General features: G+C 40.5%; 1 protein-coding gene across 9 annotated transcripts in view; it reads right to left on the bottom strand.

The window, feature by feature from the left end:
* The window catches only part of trak1a (trafficking protein, kinesin binding 1a), a 50669-nt gene that overhangs the window by 7285 nt on the left and 20944 nt on the right, over positions 1-22440 (bottom strand). For 5 of the 9 annotated variants that reach the window (XM_038275869.1, XM_038275866.1, XM_038275872.1 and 2 more), the window contains 11 exons: positions 13679-13755; positions 9349-9465; positions 8928-9028; positions 8602-8710; positions 6308-6386; positions 6090-6220; positions 5927-6001; positions 4482-4619; positions 4263-4339; positions 3906-4145; positions 3478-3806 (listed from right to left, as the gene is read on the bottom strand). In XM_038275869.1, the coding sequence (XP_038131797.1) occupies positions 3478-3806; positions 3906-4145; positions 4263-4339; positions 4482-4619; positions 5927-6001; positions 6090-6220; positions 6308-6386; positions 8602-8710; positions 8928-9028; positions 9349-9465; positions 13679-13729 (1447 nt within the window). In that variant the 5' untranslated portion in view covers positions 13730-13755. Of the gene's footprint in view, positions 1-3477; positions 3807-3905; positions 4146-4262; positions 4340-4481; positions 4620-5926; positions 6002-6089; positions 6221-6307; positions 6387-8601; positions 8711-8927; positions 9029-9348; positions 9466-13678; positions 13756-17654; positions 18101-22440 lie in introns of those variants that run through there. The other 4 variants (XM_038275870.1, XM_038275871.1, XM_038275864.1 and 1 more) reach the window with 4 other exon arrangements.

Here is a 22440-nt window from a genome sequence, read left to right as displayed (position 1 = left end):
CTTTTTCAAACCTTGGATTTGTTCTTGTGTGTAATAATTACCATATTTACATCTTTTTCTACCATCTTCAAAGTGATTTAGTCATGAAAACACAATTAAATCTTTTAAGTTTATGGTGTAAAGTGACGACAACAACAACAACAACAAATGAAACCTATTCTTAATTTTACCCAGATATAGAAACGTCAGGCTATAAAAAAAAGGGCATCTACACAAACAACACTTTTGGAACAGACAAAAACTTGCTTTCCTTCCCATAGATGATGCTATAATGCCTTTTTTCCATTATTTGATTGTACATTTAAGATGGCGGCAATTAGTTTAATTTATATTGATGTGGTTGTAATTCCAGCTCTGAACACCAGGTGGAGATAAAAGTCATATAAACCTCAAATATTTGCAGAAGTGATTTCATGCATTAAAGATCTAATACTATGTAATGCTGTTAAACATGAATATGAGAGTAACATGCACTGCAATTACATTATTATTACACCAACTGGGTGATCTTATATTATTTGTATGCTTACAACCTAGCTTTGCAAAGCTACAAGCTACAACTTTAGGGAAGGTTAGAGGTTCATGCAAGTCCTGACTGTAGTCAAGCCTACAAATTAATGCATGTTGTGCAGAATAAGACAATTTGGCTCAATCCCAACACACCCCCTAGCCCTACTTTTTAGCCCTACCCCTACATTTTTATGCATCCCAGTGAGGGTAAAGGTGTCCCAATTGCTTTTTGCATGTAGGGGTAGAGGACATAATGAGAGGGGGAGGGTATGAATCAACCCTTAAAAACAAGAAATTACAGATGCTGACATGCTGGAGAAGGGCAAGAGAAAATTATGCAGAAAACATGTAGAGGGATTTTTACTGATTGACTTTTTTTTTTTCCTTTCTTTTGAAAGCGGCACAAATCCATTGGTATCCTGGATTCACCTGATCCTAGCAGACAACAGCGGTGATGTGAGAGAGAGCCCAGATTGGAGGAGCAGGAAATCAGTACGAGAACACCGGCAGAGAGAGAAACAGAAAACGAAAGAGGCTGCCTGGTGTTCCCCTCTCCGGAGCTAAAGAACCACAGCAGGAGGAGAACCGACGCACCACTGGGCGAGTAGGACAGTAATAAATTGGAGACGCCTGCCAGAGAGATGCGGCTAGGAGAGGCTACAGCTGGATGGAGCTAGCCTCTTGGCAAACTACAGGAGATGATCAGCTCAGCCTGATCCTTCACTGCAGACAGTCCCAAAGAAGAACAAAATAAACTGAATTGAATAGTGGTAGCAAGTAGGGGGTGTATTGGGATTGGGCCTTTGTATCGCTAAGATCAATTTCTTTAAACAGTAAACAGATCATGTGATATTACCCATCCTTCAGACCTGTAATGTTACTGCGCAGACAGTGAGCTTCCTGGCATCTATACTTCAAACAGGCAGCGTGGCTGTGTGTGTCTGAAGTAAAATGAGTGCAGAGGGCTTAAACTACCTTCTTCCTGCTTTAAGGCCCTCAGCAGGACTCTGCTTACAGGTGCTGGTCATAAAATTAGAATATCATGAAAAAGTAGATTGATTTCAGTAATTCCATTTAAAAAGTGAAACTTGTATATTATATTCATACATTACATACAAACTCATATATTTCAGATGTTTATTTTGTTTAATTTTGATGATTACAAATGACAACAAATGAAAATCTCAAATTCATCATATCAGAAAATTAGAATATTGTGAAAAGGTTCAAAATTGATGGCCCCTGGTGCCACACTCTAATCAGCTAATTAACTCAAACCACCTGCAAAAGCCTTTAAATGGTCTTTCAGTCTAGTTCTATAGGCTACACAATCATGGGGAAGACTGCTGACTTGACAGTTGTCCAAAAGACGACCATCGACACCTTGCACAAGGAGGGCAAGACACAAAAGGTCATCGCTAAAGAGGCTGGCTGTTCACAGAGCTCAGTGTCCAAGCACATTAATAGAGAGGCGAAGGGAAGGAAAAGATGTGGTCGAAAAAAGTGTACAAGCAAGAGAGATAACCGCACCCTGGAGAGGATTGTGAAACAAAACCCATTCAAAAATGTGGGGGAGATTCACAAAGAGTGGACTGCAGCTGGAGTGAGTGCTTCAAGAACCACCACACACAGACGTATGAAAGACATGGGTTTCTGCTGTCGCATTCCTTGTGTCAAGCCACTCTTGAACCACAGACAGCGTCAGAAGCGTCTTGCCTGGGCTAAAGAGAAACAGGACTGGACTGCTGGTGAGTGGTCCAAAGTCATGTTCTCTGATGAAAGTAAATTTTGCATTTCCTTTGGAAATCAAGGTCCCAGAGTCTGGAGGAAAAGAAGAGAGGCACTTCATCCACGTTGCTTGAAGTCCAGTGTAAAGTTTCCACAGTCAGTGATGGTTTGGGGTGCCATGTCATCTGCTGGTGTTGGTCCATTGTGTTTTCTGAGGTCCAGGGTCAACGCAGCCACATACCAGGAAGTTTTAGAGCACTTCATGCTTCCTGCAGCTGACCAACTTTTTGGAGATGCAGATTTCATTTTCCAACAGGACTTGGCACCTGCACACAGTGCCAAAGCTACCAGTACCTGGTTGAAGGACCATGGTATCCCTGTTCTTAATTGGCCAGCAAACTCTCCTGACCTTAACCCCATAGAAAATCTATGGGGTATTGTGAAGAAGAAGATGCAATACACCAGACCCAACAATTCAGAAGAGCTAAAAGCCACTATTAGAGCAACCTGGGCTATCATAACACCTGAGCAGTGCCACAGACTGATCGACTCCATGCCACGCCGCATTGCTGCAGTAATACAGGCCAAAGGAGGCCCAACTAAATACTGAGTGCTGTACATGCTCATACTTTTCATGTTCATACTTTTCAGTTGGCCAACATTTCTATAAATCCTTTGTTTTTATTGGTCTTCAGTAATATTCTAATTTTCTGATATGATGAATTTGAGATTTTCATTTGTTGTCATTTGTAATCATCAAAATTAAACAAAATAAACATCTGAAATATATGAGTTTGTATGTAATGTATGAATATAATATACAAGTTTCACTTTTTAAATGGAATTACTGAAATCAATCTACTTTTTCATGATATTCTAATTTTATGACCAGCACCTGTAGAGCCAGGGGAGCTCTGAGGGGAAGCTGTAAGCTCCACAGGCTACAGAGCTCCGACAGACTGGAGCTCCTTCGCAGCTTAGCATCCGGTGAAGAACTCAGGAATATTTGAGCCTCATCCTGGTCATGAAAAATTAAATACTCGGCCTGGGTTGGACTAATTTGCATCTGGCTGTTTGGGCTGTATAGGAAAACATATCTGTAGCCGTGCCTCTGCTCCTGCTTGTGATGTTCTTTTTCACTTGAACTCGGGAAGACTTTTTGGAAATTGATGTTTGCCTTTTCTTTATCCGTTCCAAGAGGTTCGGTTGACCTGTGGCTTTGGAAATAATAATAATCACCTTCTAGCGGCTTTACAATCTGCAGCTTCTCGGGCAGGTAGGACCTGGCAGTGATGGAATATCCCGACCAGATGCTTCCAAAGGAGGGATGCGAGCAGAACGACAGCAGGCTCTCTGTAGGGGTTCCTGGGCCTCCGCTGCCTTCAACCCCTCCTTTCTCCTCCTCCTTCCTCAGGTAGGCCAGCTTTCTCTCCCTCTCTTCTTCAAAAAATCTTTTTTCTGAGAGGTAGTTGTCGCGGCGTAAGGACAGGCGGTGCAGAGCTGCCTCCAGGTCCCTGCTGCCTGGGGTCCCAGGTGTTCCAGGGGGACGCTTGTTGGAGTCTTCCGACCTAAAGAAAGAGACGGACCGAAGAAAGAAAAGGAACTAAACTCTTTAGGGTTTGTTTTGGTGTCAAACAGTGGAAATCAGCAATCTCTGCTGCCCGCACCCATCATCTGGACCCTCCAGGATACTGCTTGTCCTGTTGTCCAGGATGATCCCACTTCCCGTTTCACTCCCGTAGATGGAGTTGGAGCGAGGTGTGCCAACCCTGCTGGAGCGCCCTGAGGTGAAGCAGGAGTTCTGATTGGAGCCGGGGATGTTGAGAGGGGAAGGGGCTCCAGAGGAGCGCTGCTGACGCATCAGGTTGAGGTTTTTCACCGTCTGGAAAACTCGCTTTGGGTGCAGTCTGGGAAAAAAACAAAACGATATGAGACAACATCAAATCATATAGTTATTATAAAATAAATCAAAAAGATGATCTAGGAACAAATCATTGAAGGATGGACAATAAAATTAAAGTTACCTCTGCTCCTCTACATCTGGATCATCCATCTGAAGCTCTTTTCTCATAGTGCCCTCGATTTCTGCCGCAAGGGAGTCCTGAGAAAAGAAAATTAAACCATCTATTCTATTGTTCCAGAGGTTGGATATTAAATCAGCTGTGGAGGTGACAGAATCTAATATAATAAAGCAATCTGCAGGCTGTTAAATTGCATAAAGCTGTGTAGGCTCATGCACTGACCATTGGGAACAAGCCCGGGGTATGGAAACGCCTCGGGGTGCTGAGAGGGAGAGTCTTATTCCTCAGGTTCTTCAGCTCCTCCTGGGCTTCATGCAGGATCTCCAAACATTCTGCATATTTATCCTGCAGCTCACGCAGCTTCACAAGGAGAAAGGAGAGAAAAAATTTAGCAGCTTTGACTATTTTTTTTTTTTTAACCATGTTTCTGTTTGACTTAAAAACATTAAAATCAAATGAAAAAAAATTATAATTAAATTATAATTATAATCATATTTAAATATATTTTAGTCTAGATGTTCTAATGTTGGACTACATGGTGTCACAGTGGGTATCTTATCTTTTCTAAATTGTCCTTAAGGCTGATTTATACTAGCCTTATGAGACCATTCTGATCTCGCGAGCTTTCAAGGTTTCACTCGCAGATCAGTCTGGCTACTTTCCATTAAAGAAAATTTGGAGCTGTCACCAAACGAACGTTCAATCAGCGTTGGCTTTGAGGCGGGTGGAGGTGTGACGCAACGAGAAGCGCGACACTTCAGTCTAAAGAACATGTCGGCTTCAGCCGATGAAACTAGCGTTAGCATGGCTATCGAGCAAGTTTTATCGGAATTACAGAGTATTTCTTCACTGAAAGAAGAGTAAAACACTGCTCTGGAGGCTTTTCTCAGAGGAAAAGATGTGTTTGCTCTTCTCCCCACTGGTTTCGGCAAAAGCAGCAAGAGTAGCCTGGCTTGTGGTTGTGTTTTCGTCGTCGCTCTGTTAGTACGTCATATGCTTTGTTGATCTGATTGGTTTATTTGGCCCGTCTATCACCAACATAGACCAATCAGCTAACCAGTATTTTCGCCCCTTCCCAAAATCACTTCAACCGAAGGTTTCCAGATGGATATTCGGAGCAAATCCATCTGGCGGAGTCAGGTTAGATTTATACTTCCAAACTAGGTTGGCTGCGTGTGTCGCAGTGAACAAAAAGCCGTCCCCATCCCCGCCCCCTCCGCAGACACTCTGCTGCACCTCTCCCAAACTGTAGGTGACCGCAGACAGTGCCGCAGACACTAGGCTACCAATATATAGTCCGTTAGGGAAATTTGTCGCATCGACCTCTGTCAGTATAACAAATGGAGAAGGGGAAGTGACGTATGCCGTCAATGAGTCTGCACATTTGCAGTTTTTTTGTGTAGCAGGTTTACTGCCACCCTTTTAAACGTAGTTTAGGGTTGGTGAAAGAGAATCATACCCCCTCATGACAGAGATCGATGTATATTCACAGAAGTTATATTTTCTGATATATTTTCCGGTCTTTGTGTTGGTTTAAATATTATGTAAATAAAAACAGCTTCTCGTTGTTTAACTTTTAAAATATGCACGTCTTATTTCCTATCAGAAAAAAAAAACATGTTATTTGAAAGAAAATGATTTGATAAGAACAAAGATCCTTCAGTTACCTCAGCGGTGAGCTGTCTCTGGGCGTCCTTGGCTGCACCCAGATGCTGCGTCAGCTCTTCATTCTCAACTGCATACTGTGAACACCAAAGACAACACGGGACACAGCTCTTTATCTACCGTCAAATTTGCTTATGGAGCTTTTTTTTTTAAAGCCTTCCATACAAGCTTCGCCTTCTTCTGCAGGTCCACGATCTGAGAGAGGAGGTGTGTGATCTCTTCCTGCTGTCTGGAAGCGTCCTCGCTCTTCCTGGCCAGTTCTTCTGCCAGAGAGGAGATCTGCAGGTTGGCAGCACCTGGCAGAGTTCAAAGAGGAAAGAATAAGAGCCGGCGTACTAAGAAACAAAGATATAAGATTAGAAAGAGATGAATGAAACCCTCACGGAGCTCTTTCACGCAGTCGCTGACAAGCTGCTGCTCTTTCTCCTCATATGAGATGGTTTCAGTCTCCAAATGATTTGCCTGGAAGGATAAATAAATAAATAACAGTCGTTAACAGGTTTATCAGTAATTATCTTCCAAAAAAAGTAATACAAGGGTTTATTTAATACATAGAGAATAACGTATTAACATTTTGAACCTCAACAATGGATTAAAATACTTTTTTTCCCCCAAAGTCTGAATGTTCATAACAAACAACTTTTCTGAATCGCTTTTTACTCAAATTGACACAGGGTGGATATTTTTAGCCTAAGGTTTTATATATCCACACACTGCACTAATATTTGATCAAATGGCTTCAGCTCGATTCTCCAGAGTTTCAGGCGTTTTGGTTTCTGTCAAAACTCTACATGGACAAACTTTTTTTTTTTTTAAAGCATTTGTGCCAAACTCCTAAAATTGGAACCAAGATGGGTTCATGTCCATCTTAACCATGGAGGATGCAGCAAAAAGACATTTTTTTGTTCACATTAGTTAGATTTCTTTAATTGAGCAGGCAAGTGAGACACTTTGCCATTGGAATAAGACAATTTATATGTAAGATAAGAAAAAAAAAATCTTATCTTATTCCAGTGGTAAAACTGCTCATTCCATTGGCAGATCATCTTATATTCCCACTCAAATTAAGGGTAAATACACTTATCTTAAGAAATCTTTACTCATTTTCATTAAGTTTTGCACTGCAACATAAAACTGCACAAACTGCAATGAGGAAAATAAATCTGATAAAGGGAACAATAAAAATGGACCTCACATTTTTTTTTTTATAAAAGTTACTACGCTCCGATTGGGTGGCTTCTTGGTCGCATCAGAATGATTCTACTTCGCAAACCTGGACTTAGAAAACCTTTTTCCACAACACACAGGTCACGTGATCTACAACTGGACCGCACTGCCTTTTAATACGAAGAAGAGACCAGGAGTACTCAAAGGACTTAAAGGAGGCTGAGTATTTGGCGGTAGTGGCGGCCTACTGGTTAGGGCATAGGGCTTGGAATGTTGTGAGTTCAATACCCACTATCACAGACTTCCACTCTCGCTCTCAGAGCAAAGACCCTTATCCCAATGCTCCCCAGGCGCCCCAAGATGGCAGCCCACTGCTCCCCAAAGGGATGGGTTAAAGAGAGTGAATTTCGTTGCTATGTACTTGTGACAGTGTAATGACAATAAAAGCTGGGGGGAAAAATTTTTTTTTTTTACATTTCGTTCGCAACAATGAACACGATGAGCATTGTTGTTTTCAAGAGCGGGAACTTTTAACTTAATTGTATTTCTTATTCATTGGAAACACTGCAATAGGGAAAACTAGCCTATTTAGCATAATATCAATATAGTTTTAAGCACATTGCAAATCGCAGACAGTGAAACCAGCGTTGGTTCTCCAATACAGATTTATTGGGGGAAATACATCTGTATTGCTCTGAAATACTCTGAAATCTATTCTTTACCTATCTCCACAGCTGCCTTGCAGACCACCCAGATGCCTTCTGGAGAAAGGTTGGATGAGAAAAAGGAGCCATGGATGTTTGAAGCCTTTCATACCAAAAGAAACTTAACAACTATTGAGCATGGTGGTGGCAGCATTGTGCTGACTTAAGTTCTCATTGGCGTCAGACTAAACAACAGAACTCCTTATGTCATAAGAAGCTTCTTAAAAAAAAAGTTTAATATCTTCTCAAAGGGTTAACTTTCTTTAAAAAAAGTTATGGTCTTTGACTCTTTTTGTCTTCTGTGCTTTTTAAAGTATGAAGTTAAAGTTTTTATAGTTGGATTGTCACAGATTTCATGTTTTACAATTAAATCACTCTTTTTGTGATACTGCCACTTGTAAAATAAGACTTGCATCTAAATAAATCCTTATTTGGAGACAAAAAAAGCTTAAAAATAAAATTTAAAAAGTTTGGTCCATCTTTACCTCAGTGGTTCTCAATTCTGGTCCTCTAGTACCCCTGCCCAGCATGTTTTAGGTTTCCCCATGCAGTCAAACACTTGACTCATATTCAAGATTGATTAACAGGCTTCTAAAATACTTAATGCTGGCTGAGGATGTCATGCAATCCTTTCAATCAGGTGTGCTGCAACATAGAGACATCTAAAAGATGCAAGGCAGTGATGCCTGAGGAGCAGGTTTGTCCTGCTTTAACATACTGAGGGACGTTTAACCAAGTATTAATGTGGATGTAGGTAGAACTATATAATTAACTATTTTAGCAGTGGAAGCTTAGCTAATACGTACCACGGATCGCAGTGATTTGTTCTCTTCTTCCAAATCTTTGAGCTTCTTCTGCAGGGAGTCCAGAGGAAACAAAGTTGGGGTCGACACATTAGGTTCACTCTGACGCACCCTGTAAACACACCAATGGTTTATTGTTTATCTTAATATCCCTAAATATATATCCTCTAATAAAGCTTCTGATAAGCAAGATAATTTCTTTTATTGAAAAGCTAATAGCTTTTTGAAGCGGATTTGTTTGTGTTGGAGGGAAAATCAACACCACAGCTTAATGCTGATAGAGCTGATCCCACTGATGGATGATGTAATGAGACTAAAAGGAGGCTTACGGTGTGGAGGTGTTGGACTCCCCCTCGCTTTCCTCAGCTGCATTTGTGTAGAACTGCAGTAACTCATCCTTCATGGATAGGTCGTGACGTAGCTGAGACACCTGGATGAGAACATTTAGACAAATGCTGAACAAAGAACACAGAAAGGAAAATAAAACAAGCTTATTTGGAGAATATAATGACGCCAACATTGGTATGGTGCTCTAACTGAAAACACAGGGTGGCGGTAATTTTCATAACCAGGGAAATATAGCAAAAAACTCAGAGATAGGCAAAAAAAATTGGCTGCACGCCGTATCAGTATCATGACAGTTTGTCATGAAGTTTAAATACTCATAAGGGTAAAACACTGAAGAGGAAACTGCTTTATGATCTCTTAACATAAGATCTAAGGTGGGCTAAAGCTATAAAAACTTTGTACCTCCTCCCGTATGTGCTCCACCTGCTCCTCCAGCAGTTCGTTTCGATCACTCAGAGCTTTGTTCTTCTTCAGCAGCGACTGTCCGATGCGAGCCGCCAACTCCAGGTCCCGCTCTTTCTGCTCAAACAAAAAAGCTTGTTTTAACTACAGACCGTCCATAAAAGAGATGGAAAGCATTTAATATCACATCTCCACATTTTTAAAGGGAAACCCCAAGCTGAGTGAGTTGGATAAACTATACCACAGGAAGCACTTTGAAGAAGAGCAATTGTCAAAAATGTAATACAAAAAATATGAACAGTTTAAACTCTTATTTCCCACATATCATATTTATTTGCATTTCTGTAAATATTAGAGCAACGCAAAGGTATCAGAACCAAAAAATTACTGAACAAAGCATCAGTATCACTTTGAAATGTTTGGAGTCGAATACATATCCACCATTTTACAGGTACCACTAATGCTGTCTATGTCTGTAATATGATAAATTATAATTTTTCAGTTATATGTGTTTTTTTTTTGGTAGAAACTTTTTATCTACACAGATCCTAATGTCAAAGTTCTCCAAAGCTGAGTAAAACAGCTTTAAATTACTGAGAGCTGGAACAGTGGTTTTGTTATAGAAAACTAATGAAGTTTTCATGGTTTACAATATAGCTCTGCCTTATTGTTTGGTTGTAGCTTTTTTCTTTAATCCCCATAAGGATGGTGTCGCAGTTTCCTATGGATGCTGAGCTGTTTTTAAAGTGAGTGAAGCAGGTCAGATGAAATCGGAAGAAGATGGAGAACTCCACGGTGTCTCTTCTGCGTTTGGAACATTTTGAAAAGGACATCTTTTATATTTTTTCCCCTCATTGAAAGAGTAGCTTGGTTGTTCGGTAAAAAAAACAACTGTGAGCAACAGTCAGCAGCTATTCTTGTCCAGATTTACAAATCTAGCTCGTCTGCTTAGTACATTCCCCATTTTCCTGATGATTTGTCAGGAAAGTATGGAGGAAAAAACTTGAGTCTCTTCTCTATTTCTCAAAACACTAGTATCCACCAACAGATAGCTTGTCAGTAACAGTTAGACTCCTTTTGGTTCCTTAATAAACAATATGATGACAAATCGAATACCATTAGTTGTAAACCTGTAATATAAACATACCAACAAACTAAGAAATAGCTACTAAATATATTTTTATACAATAATATCTTTACAGAACTAACAACAGGTAGCAATCCTAACGAGGTGAAAACGAAAGTAAGGGGGTAGAGAGCAGGAACCATATAACTGCTGTCACTGGTTATTATGGACCTGCTGATGTCACTCCCAGCACTTCACTTCCAGATGTTGAGGCAAGAGAAATTTTAGAAGTATTAGGTAAAAATTGTAGATGGCTGCAGTTCAAGATGATTGTTCTTAGCTTTTGTAATACTGAAACAGAGACTAGCTTTGTAGTAATAATGTGACTCTACGTTCTGCATTAGGGGTGTTTTATAGTTTGTGGTTTTAACAGAAGGAATTTAATTGATGTGTTTCATGTTGTTTTTGGGCTGAAAACTTATTAAGGACTTATTTGAAAGTGGTATTTAGTTAAAATATTAAATACTTATTTGTATCTATAAATAACTGGTTATACTATCTGTAGCAGAGGCATAGCAGGCCATGTTTCCCTGTTGTGTGTTTTCTGCTGCGGTTGTTTTAGCCATCACCCTCCGGCTTAGAGTCTTACTCTGTAGGCTAAAAGTCCGCTCTGGATGGTTCTGACCTGTAAAGTGAGATTACTCCATATTCCTCAGCATCCCTACCCTCTCCTGAGCTATAACTGGCTGATGGTTCAACCACACAAACCAATTCCAGTTTTCATCCTTCTCCAAAAGTGTTTTCCCTCTAAAATCACCACATGATGGGTTATTATTAACTGTTAATCAGTGCTGCCATGGAGATACTGAATGTAGGATATTTGTGTTAAAAATAAGTCTGTTTGATTCCTAACAACATAGAACTACCAAGTCTGTCCTGCTGCATGATTTTAATGCAAAATTTGATTAAATCATTACTGCCTCATCAAAACGTTAAACTCTCCTGTTATTGCTGTATAATTACCGGTAGACATGAAATTCTTCATTTTTAAATTAAAAAGCATTAAGGATATCCAACCATTGGGGGGTGTTGATTTTCTGTCAACCTAATACAATAATTCAATAAGAAAACTACGGAAAACTACGAAAAACTCGATTTAAAGTCAGAGTTCTGACCTATTTCTCAGAATTCTGACTTTTTTCTCAGAATTCTGACTTTTTTCTCAGAATTCTGACAGATAAACATGTTGGCATCAAGCCATAGACATGTCTGTTTTAGAGACTAGCCCTTTTGTTTTAATGACCTTCTGCTCCTCCATTAATGAGGGGACCCCTTGGGCACGTAAAATGTTGCCTAATTCCATCACTTTCCTCCAATGTGTCACTGGCCACCTCAAACAAATCACATCTTTGTCAGTGAAGCTGAGTGCTCCCACATCTCTTCCTTCATGGTGCCCATCTACATTAAAATCCAAAATTCTGAGATTAAAGTCAGAATTCTGAGGAAAAAGTCAGAATTCTGAGATTAAAGTCAGAATTCCCCATGTTAACTGAAATAAAATTTAAAAATCAGTTAACTTTTTTTTTCAGTGGCCCTAATCCTCTTCTGTAGAAAACCTTTTATCTTGTGATTTATTTTTTAAACCAATCCTAACACTGGGAACGCCAATAACTGCAGCACTGTTGGATGAACAAACATATCGGTGCAGCAGAAAAGGCTGCTCTTAGTCAACCCTGTACAAACATAATGGGTTTATTCACCTCTGGAAACCAGGCTGGGCCTGCTAACAACAAACACTTTGATTCTTGGCAATAAAAATAGCTCACAACACAAAGGCAATGTGGAAATGAAGAACAGAAAGAAACAATTATGGTAACACCAGAGCTTAGTAGAGGGGGAAAATAACCTGCATTCCAATCTGTCTGTCAAATCTCTGGTTTAATTTGATACTGCAACCATTCAGTTTGCAGACACTTTTGTCTCTCAGTGTCCTACTTTAGGTTCTTGTTTGTCTATGAGCAGCAGGTGATGAATTACATAAAAAAAAAAAAAAAATCAACCTTAAGGGCTGGTTATACTCCCGCTGCAGTGTGTCGCAGTGAGCTTGTTGCAGGTATAACACAGACCTTTCTTATGTTCAATATTGAAGCGTGGTCTGCGCTATGTTTATTCCACGCCACAACGCAAACGGGGAAAATCACAAATCAGCTGTTGGTCTAGATACGGCTGAGGCGGTGAGGAAATTGGGGCAAGATTGTCCGACAACAGAGGGACGTGAGGGTGAAAAACAGCAGGGATCCAGGTGGAAAAAGGGTCCCAGCGTTCTCGCACACCTCGCTCTTCTAACTGGTCTATCTTCACCAGTTGTTTTCCGCTATCGCGGTCATACAAACAAAACAAGTCATTAAGGTACCAAACAGGAAATACACATAGTGTAGAGCAGATGTAGATTTGACCAATCAGAGGCCTCCTGTCTGCGGTCACCTACAATTCGGGAGAGGTGCAGCAGAGTGTCTGCGGAGGGGGCGGGGATGCTCTGCGTTCCCCGCAACACCAAATTATTTTCAAAGTATAAATCAGCCAGGCAACATGTTCAGCGATTCGGTTCTACTAAAAATCCTGTTTTAAACCAACGCATCAGATTTCAACTTAATGTATTTTCCAGACTATAGAGTGCGCCTCACAATAAGCCATGCCCACATAAGTTTTGGGAAAAACCCAAAATGTCCATAGAAGCCGCGCCGGGCTATAAGCCGCTGATATCTACTAAACTGTCTCCCACCAAACCTATAGGGGGAGCTCTACATATAGCCCCTGGAGTAGAGACACAGAAAAATGCTAGATCCTGTTAGCTTGTTAGCTCGCAGCAGTAAGAGCTTTAACTAAAAGATGGGGCTTTGTCAGCTCTTTATTTCAGCTCTGCAGGAGTTGAGCCCAGTCTCTTCATTGGTTTGGCAGCTGTAATGCAGCAAATAAATGTCAAAATGTGCTAATTGGGGACATTTGTTCTCCGTTGTGCCTGCTGCTACCATGTTCTTGTGCCAAAGGAAAATTAGCCCCTTATTCTTTGATTTCCAACTTCTACTTCTCCTGTGGCGGTTAGGAAAAACCTACAGAAAAGAGGCACCTTCTAATGAGCTGGAAGGTTAAAAGCATTGGAAAAAATCTAGTGTCTTTTAGTAGGGAAAATACGGTAATGGCTTGAAAATCCCTGTAAAAAAAAAAAAAAATTCTCCTTTAACAGAGATTGCTTTCAGCACTGACCTCTTCCAGTAGTCTGGTGACAGCATCAACGTCGCTGTAGGTCTTCGTCATCTGGCCCACTCTGTCAGCACACAACACTGCGGGGAAAGAAACACAGGAAAAGCTTTAGAAATAAAAAAAAAACTAAAGAGATTAATGAGGAATAACTGCTCTTAGCACCTGTCATTTTAAAGTGTCCATTAAAAATATGACCCTCGGATTTTGCCTCAAATGAAACAACAAGACAGAAAGCTTTGTTTAATCGCCACTCATGGAAAAAGCAGTGCAAACTTGTTTACCTCCCTGGACCTTTTGGACAATCTGTTATATTTTAAACCTTTGCATTGCATTTAATTACAATTTTCTGAGACAGAACACCAAAAAGCAATAAATAAATTCGATGGAAGGTGGTTTCGTTTACAACTGTGAAACTAGGCATTAATGGAGGAGCGCCAAAACAAATCAACCTTTGAAATGAAGCCATAAAAAGGGCTGTTTACAGTCTGTCATAAGTCAAGTAGGAATCACAGCAAATGTTTAGAAGAAGTTCCTCTGAACAGATAAGGAGAACACGGAATGATCAGCATCATGCTGAGGGAGGAGCTGTCTTTAGCAGAGACAGGGGGAGGCAATAATACCCTCCTGGTTGGCTTAAAAAAACAAGGCAGTGCAATATATAAGACCTTAAATATAGCAGAAAAAGAGTCCTTATAGTTCACTAGAAGTTTGGAAAACTTCGTCATTAGAGCTGCTGATAAAATTATATGGAGGCTTTGACCCGCATAGCGTGATTAGCAGAGGTGTTTCCATTATTTACCCTGGCTGATAGAAGTGGGTGGAGCTCCCCAGATTCTTCTACTTTATATAACTTTGAATAGGAAAATAGCTTATACTTTACAAATATTATGATCGACATATAAACATAGCTTAGCTGCTCCCTCTACATCTTCTTACCTCTTCTAATTAGAAGAATGAGCATAAACAAAATAAGAAAAATAAATATCACCCTTACTTCCCTTATAGACATCATGCTGCCATTTACCCAACTAAAGAGAAAGAAAATATCAGCCGCTGAGTGCATGACTCTGTTTAATGAGGAGTACAAGTTCCTTCATTTTCTGTTTTTTATTTCTTCAGACTGTCCCTGAAATTTCTTGAAATCATGCCTGTCTTTTTGTTTGAATAGAAAATCCCTTTATTGTCCCACAATAGGGAAATTCTGATGTTTAGAGCAGCAAAAAAATGATAGAAAAAAATGGTCACACAAATGTGAACCTTAGAAAAGTGTATAAGAATAACATAAAGTGAAAATTTTAAAAATAAACAAAATACTGTACTGTAAAGTGTTTTAACAATATAAATGCTTTACACCTGAAGAATAAATAACCAATATACAGCTAGAGCTTTCCCACAGCCCCACATAGAAACTCAAAAAAGGCAAAGACATTTGTTTATTTCTGATACCATTGAAGTTTATCTTTAGTCAAAAGGGAAAAGAATGTCATGCAAGGAATATACAAAACAGTCTGAACGCGGAAGACTGAAAGAATGCAAAAAAGAGCCAGCTAATGCAAAGCACCCATTTTATCATCCACATTTACTGCAACTGAATGGCTGCTAGAAACCAGATATACAGTACCCTGCAGGCGTAGTCACACCCCTGAGCCATTTCAAACCTGACCGTATCGGAACTGCAAATTTCCAATTTGAGGTTTTAGGAATGGATGCTTTGATATGAAACCTTTAAGTTAAGCTACAGCTGTAATCAGTTTAGAAACTGTTGCAAAAAAAACCAAAAAAGGTAATTCAACCTGTTTACACCTCTAACTGCACCTCAAGGTTGTTCTACAAAGACCCAGGGGGCTTAATAAAACATGCATGTCACACTTGTTACACTTTATTTCCTTTATTCAAAAAACAAGTTTTTGTCAGTTTCAGTGAAATGCATTAGCCACCGATGGCAGACTGACAGAGCGGAGGCTGTCACACAATCAGAGCCATCAGTCCTCTGATCACCAATACCGTGCAAGACGAGAGAGGCAGCTTGCCAGATGAAGTGGGGAACCAAACCGGCAACCCATCCATTACTGGACAGCAAGATTGAGTATGCATAGAAATGACACACCGTCTTGATATAGACAGCTTGCTCACATATATTTCCAAATAAAGAGGTAAATGTGTTTAAAACCCGTTTCTGTTAAGACGAAGTGTTAGTTTTAATTTAAATTTGACAACTTTCAGCGTAAACGATGTTTGCAAATGGCCGATACACTCATTAAAAAAGGGCCTAATTTCAGCATAGTGTTGAAGACTTCCAGTGTAGCACTGGGGAGAAACCAGGAAGAAAAGGGAAGAAATAAATCCATAATCGCCTTTGTTTTATAACATAATGTGTCGCCTCTCTTCCAAATATCAATAACACGAATGGCTGCTTTCATCAAGACTAGAATAAATACTTGAAAGCTCATTTATCGGCTCATACGATATTTGTTAAAATGAAAAATAAAGAGGAACTAAAAGTGGAATCAGACAGAAATCACTGAAGTACCTGATTTCTTCTCTGACCAATCATGGTTAAACCCCAAAGCCAGCATCACAGAGAACATTCTGATATTAATACATCATCACAAAAACAAAGTTAGACTATGAATCTGAATCTTTTTGGCAAAGCAGACTGTAACAGCAGCACCAATTAAACCTGAGGAAGAACAGAAACATACAAACGTACTGCAGTACGAGTTCAGCCCCAGATAAACCCATATGTTCGCCAAACCACAACATTTGTCTTCATTTGCTATCTGGCGTGGAAGCGTGGAAGGGCAGGGTGCAGCCTGTTTACCTGTCATTCTCTATATTTGTGTACGTGCTTCCTTTCAAAGAACATGCTGGCACATTTCCATGGTGATACTCCTCCCAGGTCAAACGACTAAAGTTAAATACAGTAAGATAATGAAACCCAAAGGCTTCAATGCCAAGAGGAAATATTGATATTTTACTGATTAACCTTTCAGGGACAAATTAACTCAGAAGAAAGGCCAGCAAGAGCAACTGTTAATAAAAGATTTACAAGGCGAATGATTGTGACTTTTAATTATATTCTAATAGTGATTAATGTGTGATAGATTCATAAAATCTCTTCCAATCGAAGCCATATATGCAGCTCAGTGGGATATGAAATTGAATCTTAGTTAATATTTGGTTAAACTCTTTCTAAAAATCAGCTACAACAGAAATCTCAAGCTGCAGCTACATGTAGATTGCTCAAATAAATGTACAATGCAAAGAAAAGGCTTTTTTTCTAGTTTTCATTATTTTTTTTGTTTGTTTTCTTTCTCTCTTATATGTCATTTCTAATTTTGTTCAACACCTAATTATTTTTAGAAGAGGAAAAATGTATAAGGGGTTCCTGGAAATCAGGAAGAATTGTCAAAAAGGAGGAGTCTTAATTGATGCATCAAAGAACCCTTTCCAGAGAATTATCAGATTTTCGTTTACCTTTGAAAAAATATCATCATCATCCTGATTGGTGGATGATAGCTGAAAGAAAAAGTCACAGTTCTTGAGTTTGACTCATTTAAGATAGATCAAACTTGGCCTATTTGATCACAGATTGGAAAAACGGACCGATTTTATTTTAGCTCTAAACATACAAGCATGTTTGTATGTTGATGCGAGTTGAAATAAAGCTGATGGATTCCACATCATAGAGTTATGGTAACTAAGGAGTTACTGTAACACAGAGGAAGGGGCTCCTTAGGAATGTAAAGCACAATAGGGGTCGTCTTTAGATACATCGGGTAAACAACTAGTTTAATTATGATTGTAATATTAAGTGCAGAGTCTGAAATGTCATTCAGGAAGGGAGTGAACTGCGCTGTAAAGAGGAGGTAGTGCACCTGCACGACGAGCACGATTCCCTCCAAAACGTTTATAACTTGGTCATTGTAACTCCTGATGATCACAGTCTCTACAGAGCCCCAAAACAGCAGAGAACTACCTTCACAAAGATGCTGCTCTTGGTCTGTTTCCTCAGTCTCCTCATCCTGTTTGTATCTTCCGCGCCTGGAGAGAAAGACCATTTCCACCTCTTCCTCGTCTTCATCCTCCTCCTGCCTTGTGCTTTCATGAATGGGCAAACAAACATATTCCTCGTCCCGATCCTGCAGGTTGGAGAAGTCAACATTGTCCTCGTGGCCGGACATGCAGAGGGCCATCCTGCTCTTCTGGCTCTACAGCCAAGCAGTCCTCCCAGGCAAAGCCACGTCTCCTACCTGGGCCATGGTTGTAGGTGTGTTGTTTGACAGAGAGATGTTTGCGCTTCCCTGTCAGAGCGCATGGCTCTCAGAAAGGAAAGTGTTGTGTGTGCGTCTGATACGGGGTCAGATCAGCTGTATAAATATGTAGCAGTGTGAGTCTCAGCTGTCCCCTATTGCAGGTCGCTGAGACGACCAGACGGCTCAACTCCTCCTCTCTGCTCTGACTGGTCAGGCTGTGGCCTGCTCTACTTCAGCACAGACGGGGGGGGGGGAGAATCATCCCCACTTTCTCTTAAGTTTCACATTTAATGGTGGAAAACTGGGTTTAAACAGATTAAAACAACAGAAGGGATTTAAAAGCCGCCCTTTAATCCACATCAGTTCAAATGGTGATAACTAAAGATCAAAAGGTTAACGCTGTGAAATGCTGGTTTTTGCTTAAGCTAAAAGGTAGATAAGCACATTCCCCACCCCTCTCAGGTGACACCACCTTGGTACAGTCCTGCCCAGCCTCTATGGTGACACTGGAGCCAGGCAAACACTCACATCCACCTGTTTCCAGGGTGTGGCCAATTCCCCACAGGTGAATGGCTTTAAAGGCATTATCAGACCCATAGAAACATATCTCCCATTCTGTGTGTAATTATCAAATACAGCATTTCTTCATCTAAAAGGATGCATTCCTTTCAGATTGTGTCATGATGCTTTCTTTTAGGAACAGGTTCAGGCAGACAATAACCTCTGTCCCTCAGCCTGGTTCTTCCAGTTTGGTTCCTGTTAAAAGGGGACCGTGTCTGCCCTCCTCTTGAACATACTTTAAAGGTTCATATTTGCCTGAATCAAAAAAAGCTTCAATTTAAACGCAGTAACAGGCTATAGGTAAGCATATTGCTTCTTGTTCAGAATCAGCCTTATAGAATAACCTGATTCAGGCAGAACATTTGAAACCAGCAGCACTAAACACAAGATATCAGTAGCTGAGTTTGTCCCTGTCATGAGTAAAGGAAGACCTCCTTTACTGCCTTCAAGTTGTTAAACATTAAAGAGAAAAGGCAACTTCAGGTTCGGTCCCTGGAAATCCGTCTGCACACTTACAGACTTCAGCCGTCCTGTATTTGGTTGTATCATAAACACTGTCCTGCAGATGATTTTACAACCCTTATTTATTCACACATTTTGAAGCACTACAACCTTAAATCACTGGGTTTTTTTTAGATTTTATATGTTACTTTTTTAATGTGATAGAACAACATGAAATAGAGTGGGACTGTAAAGCAGTAGTAGGGAAATGAATATGTATATTCTTGCTGTGGGTCAGGACTGAAAATGGGCTATAAATACACTTCGTTCTAAGCAATCACAGCATGATGCTACCACCACGTTTCACTCTGCTGGTGCTACTTTGAGGGGGATATGCCACACAAGGGCTGCAATTAACCCTTATGGTGATAATAAAATAATGATTGGGATTAATCAATTAATTAATAATCAGGCAGCAAAACTTGAACGTGAAGCCGTTTACTCCATTCGCAAATTAAACTGCTGACGGTTAGTTTATTATTTCAATGATCAATAATGTTGCAGAACTCTCCACACACAGAAATGGTATAAATGCCAAAAAAGTTTAATATTTATTGGAAGTAATCAACAAATATAATCAAATAATCAAAACATCAAAGGAAATGTTGACAAAGTTGGTCAGAAAGTTAAAGAAGAGCTTGATTTCTATAATGCGAATAATAATAATAAAGTGATTATGGCCAATATTTGCTGGCATCCAATTCTTTGTTAGAGAGTAATTAATAAAAAGCCTCAGTATGAGCATGCCATTTTTGGGTCTGTCATTTTTTATGTCCTTTTATGTAAATGTTTCTGCTAATAACTGGGCTTCCCCACTGTGTTACCACAACGGATTATCCTATTTTATTGTAATAATTCCATCCATCCATCCATCTTCCTCTGCTTATCCGGGGTCGGGTCACGGGGGCAGCAGCTTAAGAAGGGAGGCCCAGACTTCCCTCTCCCCAGCCACTTCTTCCAGCTCTTCAGGAGGAACCCCAAGGCGTTCCCAGGCCAGCCGAGAAACATAGTCTCTCCAGCGTGTCCTGGGTCTTCCCCGGGGCCTCCCCCCGGTGGGACGTGCCCGGAACACCTCACCAGGGAGGCGTCCAGGAGGCATCCTAAACAGATGCCCGAGCCACCTCAACTGGCTCCTCTCGACGTGGAGGAGCAGCGGCTCTACTCCGAGTCCCTCCCGGATGACCGAGCTTCTCACCCTATCTCTAAGGGAGAGCCCAGCCACCCTACGGAGGAAACCCATTTCGGCCGCTTGTATCCGCAATCTCGTTCTTTCGGTCATGACCCAGAGTTCATGACCATAGATGAGGGTAGGAACGTAGATCGACCGGTAAATCGAGAGCTTCGCTTTTTGACTCAGCTCTCTCTTCAACACGACGGACCGGTACAGCGCCCGCTTCACGGCAGACGCTGCACCAATCCGCCTGTCAATCTCCCGCTCCCTTCTTCCCTCATTCGTGAACAAGATCCCAAGATACTTAAACTCCTCCACTTGGGGCAGGACACCCCCCCTGACCCGGAGAAGGCAGTCTACCCTTTTCCGGCTCAAGACCATGGCCTCGGATTTGGAGGCACTGATCCCCATCCCGGCCGCTTCTATTGTAATAATTATTGTTATTTATTATCTATTCATTTTAGAGGCAAAATTCTTAAACAAATTAACATTTATAATCTAAATCTGTTGGGAGTTTGAACAATTTTGAAATAAAGGACTGAAAGAGGAATTCTCAAAACCTGAGACTGGGCTGGATGCTGGCCTTAAGCCTACAGTCTGGTTTATGTTAAAGTATATTCATGAGTTAGAATGGCCTAGTCAAAGTTCAGACCTAATCCAATTGATAATGAGGAAGAAAACTCAAATACTGAGGTTGAGTGATCCTCTCTGTTAGATGAGCCGGAGGTATTTTGCAGAACAATGTTCAAACATTAACATCTCTAGACGTCTAAAGCTGATAGAGCTAAATTCCCAAACCGTTGCAGAAGTCGTTTCTTTAAATTATTTACTCTAGTGGGCCAAAATCAAGACATGCAATCCATTTGTTTGAAATTATTTCTTTATTTTTTTCTAATTTAAAATTGTATAATGGTAAAAGATGCAGATTTATTTATTGATTGAGAGATTAGTGGAGAGCTTTTTATTGTTAACGAGACCTGGGAGACCATTAATTATGAACTCCAGTCCATAATCACAGTTTTTTACTCATCAGTTATGCTCTTAATTGTTATAATTAGTTTGGGAAAGAGGTTTTAGTTCAGGATGACTGAGTGCTTGAGAGGTTTTTTTCCCAACAGGCCAACAGAACGGTTCTGTTGGCCTGCAGACGATAAAAGGGCTCTCAATAAACACCAATCACTGTATAGGGGAAGAGTTTTGCTTTTCTGGTCACATTTCTCAGCCCATTTCCTTCCTTTTATTCTTAAATTTGGGCTTAATTTGACTTTGATTAGTCTATACTGACAGAGGTGTTTCAAGTATAAACTAACTTTATTGGAGCAAGAAGTAAAAACTTAAACATGCTTAATGAGAATAGATCAACTTTTAAACACCCATTCAGACTGAGAGGTTATGCAGTCTTGATAATTTAGTCCAAAACTATTTAAAAATGTCCCTCACAGAGCAACTGTGCCCCTCTAACCCCCACATCCCCAGTATATCCACAATAGACCAGCCTTTTTCCCAGACCCCATCCTTTGTTCTGACTGGGCTCAGCCCATACGGCCCAGTTCTTTTGAAGCCTCCTAAAAGTGACATCCAGTGTTTCAATCTGCTTTTAGAAAAAAGAAAAAAAAAAAAAAACAGACTCGGAGCCTCATGCAAATCACTGAGCTAAATATAAGCCAACCTACTTCCCCCTCCCTCCTCCTGCAGGACTCAGAATATCATCAGCTGTTCGCTATTTCTGCCTCCATGAGGGGATTTATCAAAACATAATCCCCTCTGGTTGCCAAGAAAGTGAAAATACCAAAGACTAGAAATCAAAGCCTGGCTGGCGGTTAAATAATACAGCTGGAAATGCAAAGGTGCTTAACTGTTCCACAGCATTACGTAAGAAAATCTACACAGCATCCCTGAAGCACGTTGCTATTACAACGCACCATTTCCTTCCTCCATAACTAAGGAGTTACATCAGAACATAAAAGGACATATACATAAATGCTCAGACGTGTGTATCATGCTTTATCTCAAAAGCATCAACACAGCACAGCATGTGAAGAAGCTGCAGTGAGACCCGATCAAAGCAGGAGACAGTAAACAAATCACAGACACAGCCAGAGCCACGCTAATGTCTGCTGTTAGTCCCATCTGTCACCTGAGCAGGTACCATCACTACAGGCATCCTCAAGTCACATGGATCAATCCCCTCCCATGCAGTTACATACTGGCTTTACAGTAATATAAAACTACATGATGTTGTAACCGACCTTGGTGCATTACATAAAAACATCCCA

Source organism: Cyprinodon tularosa, unplaced genomic scaffold (genome assembly GCF_016077235.1).
Source record: "Cyprinodon tularosa strain WSP-4 unplaced genomic scaffold, ASM1607723v1 ctg98, whole genome shotgun sequence".
Classification (NCBI taxonomy): Eukaryota; Metazoa; Chordata; class Actinopteri; order Cyprinodontiformes; family Cyprinodontidae; genus Cyprinodon; species Cyprinodon tularosa.
This window is presented reverse-complemented; position numbering and strand designations above follow the sequence as displayed.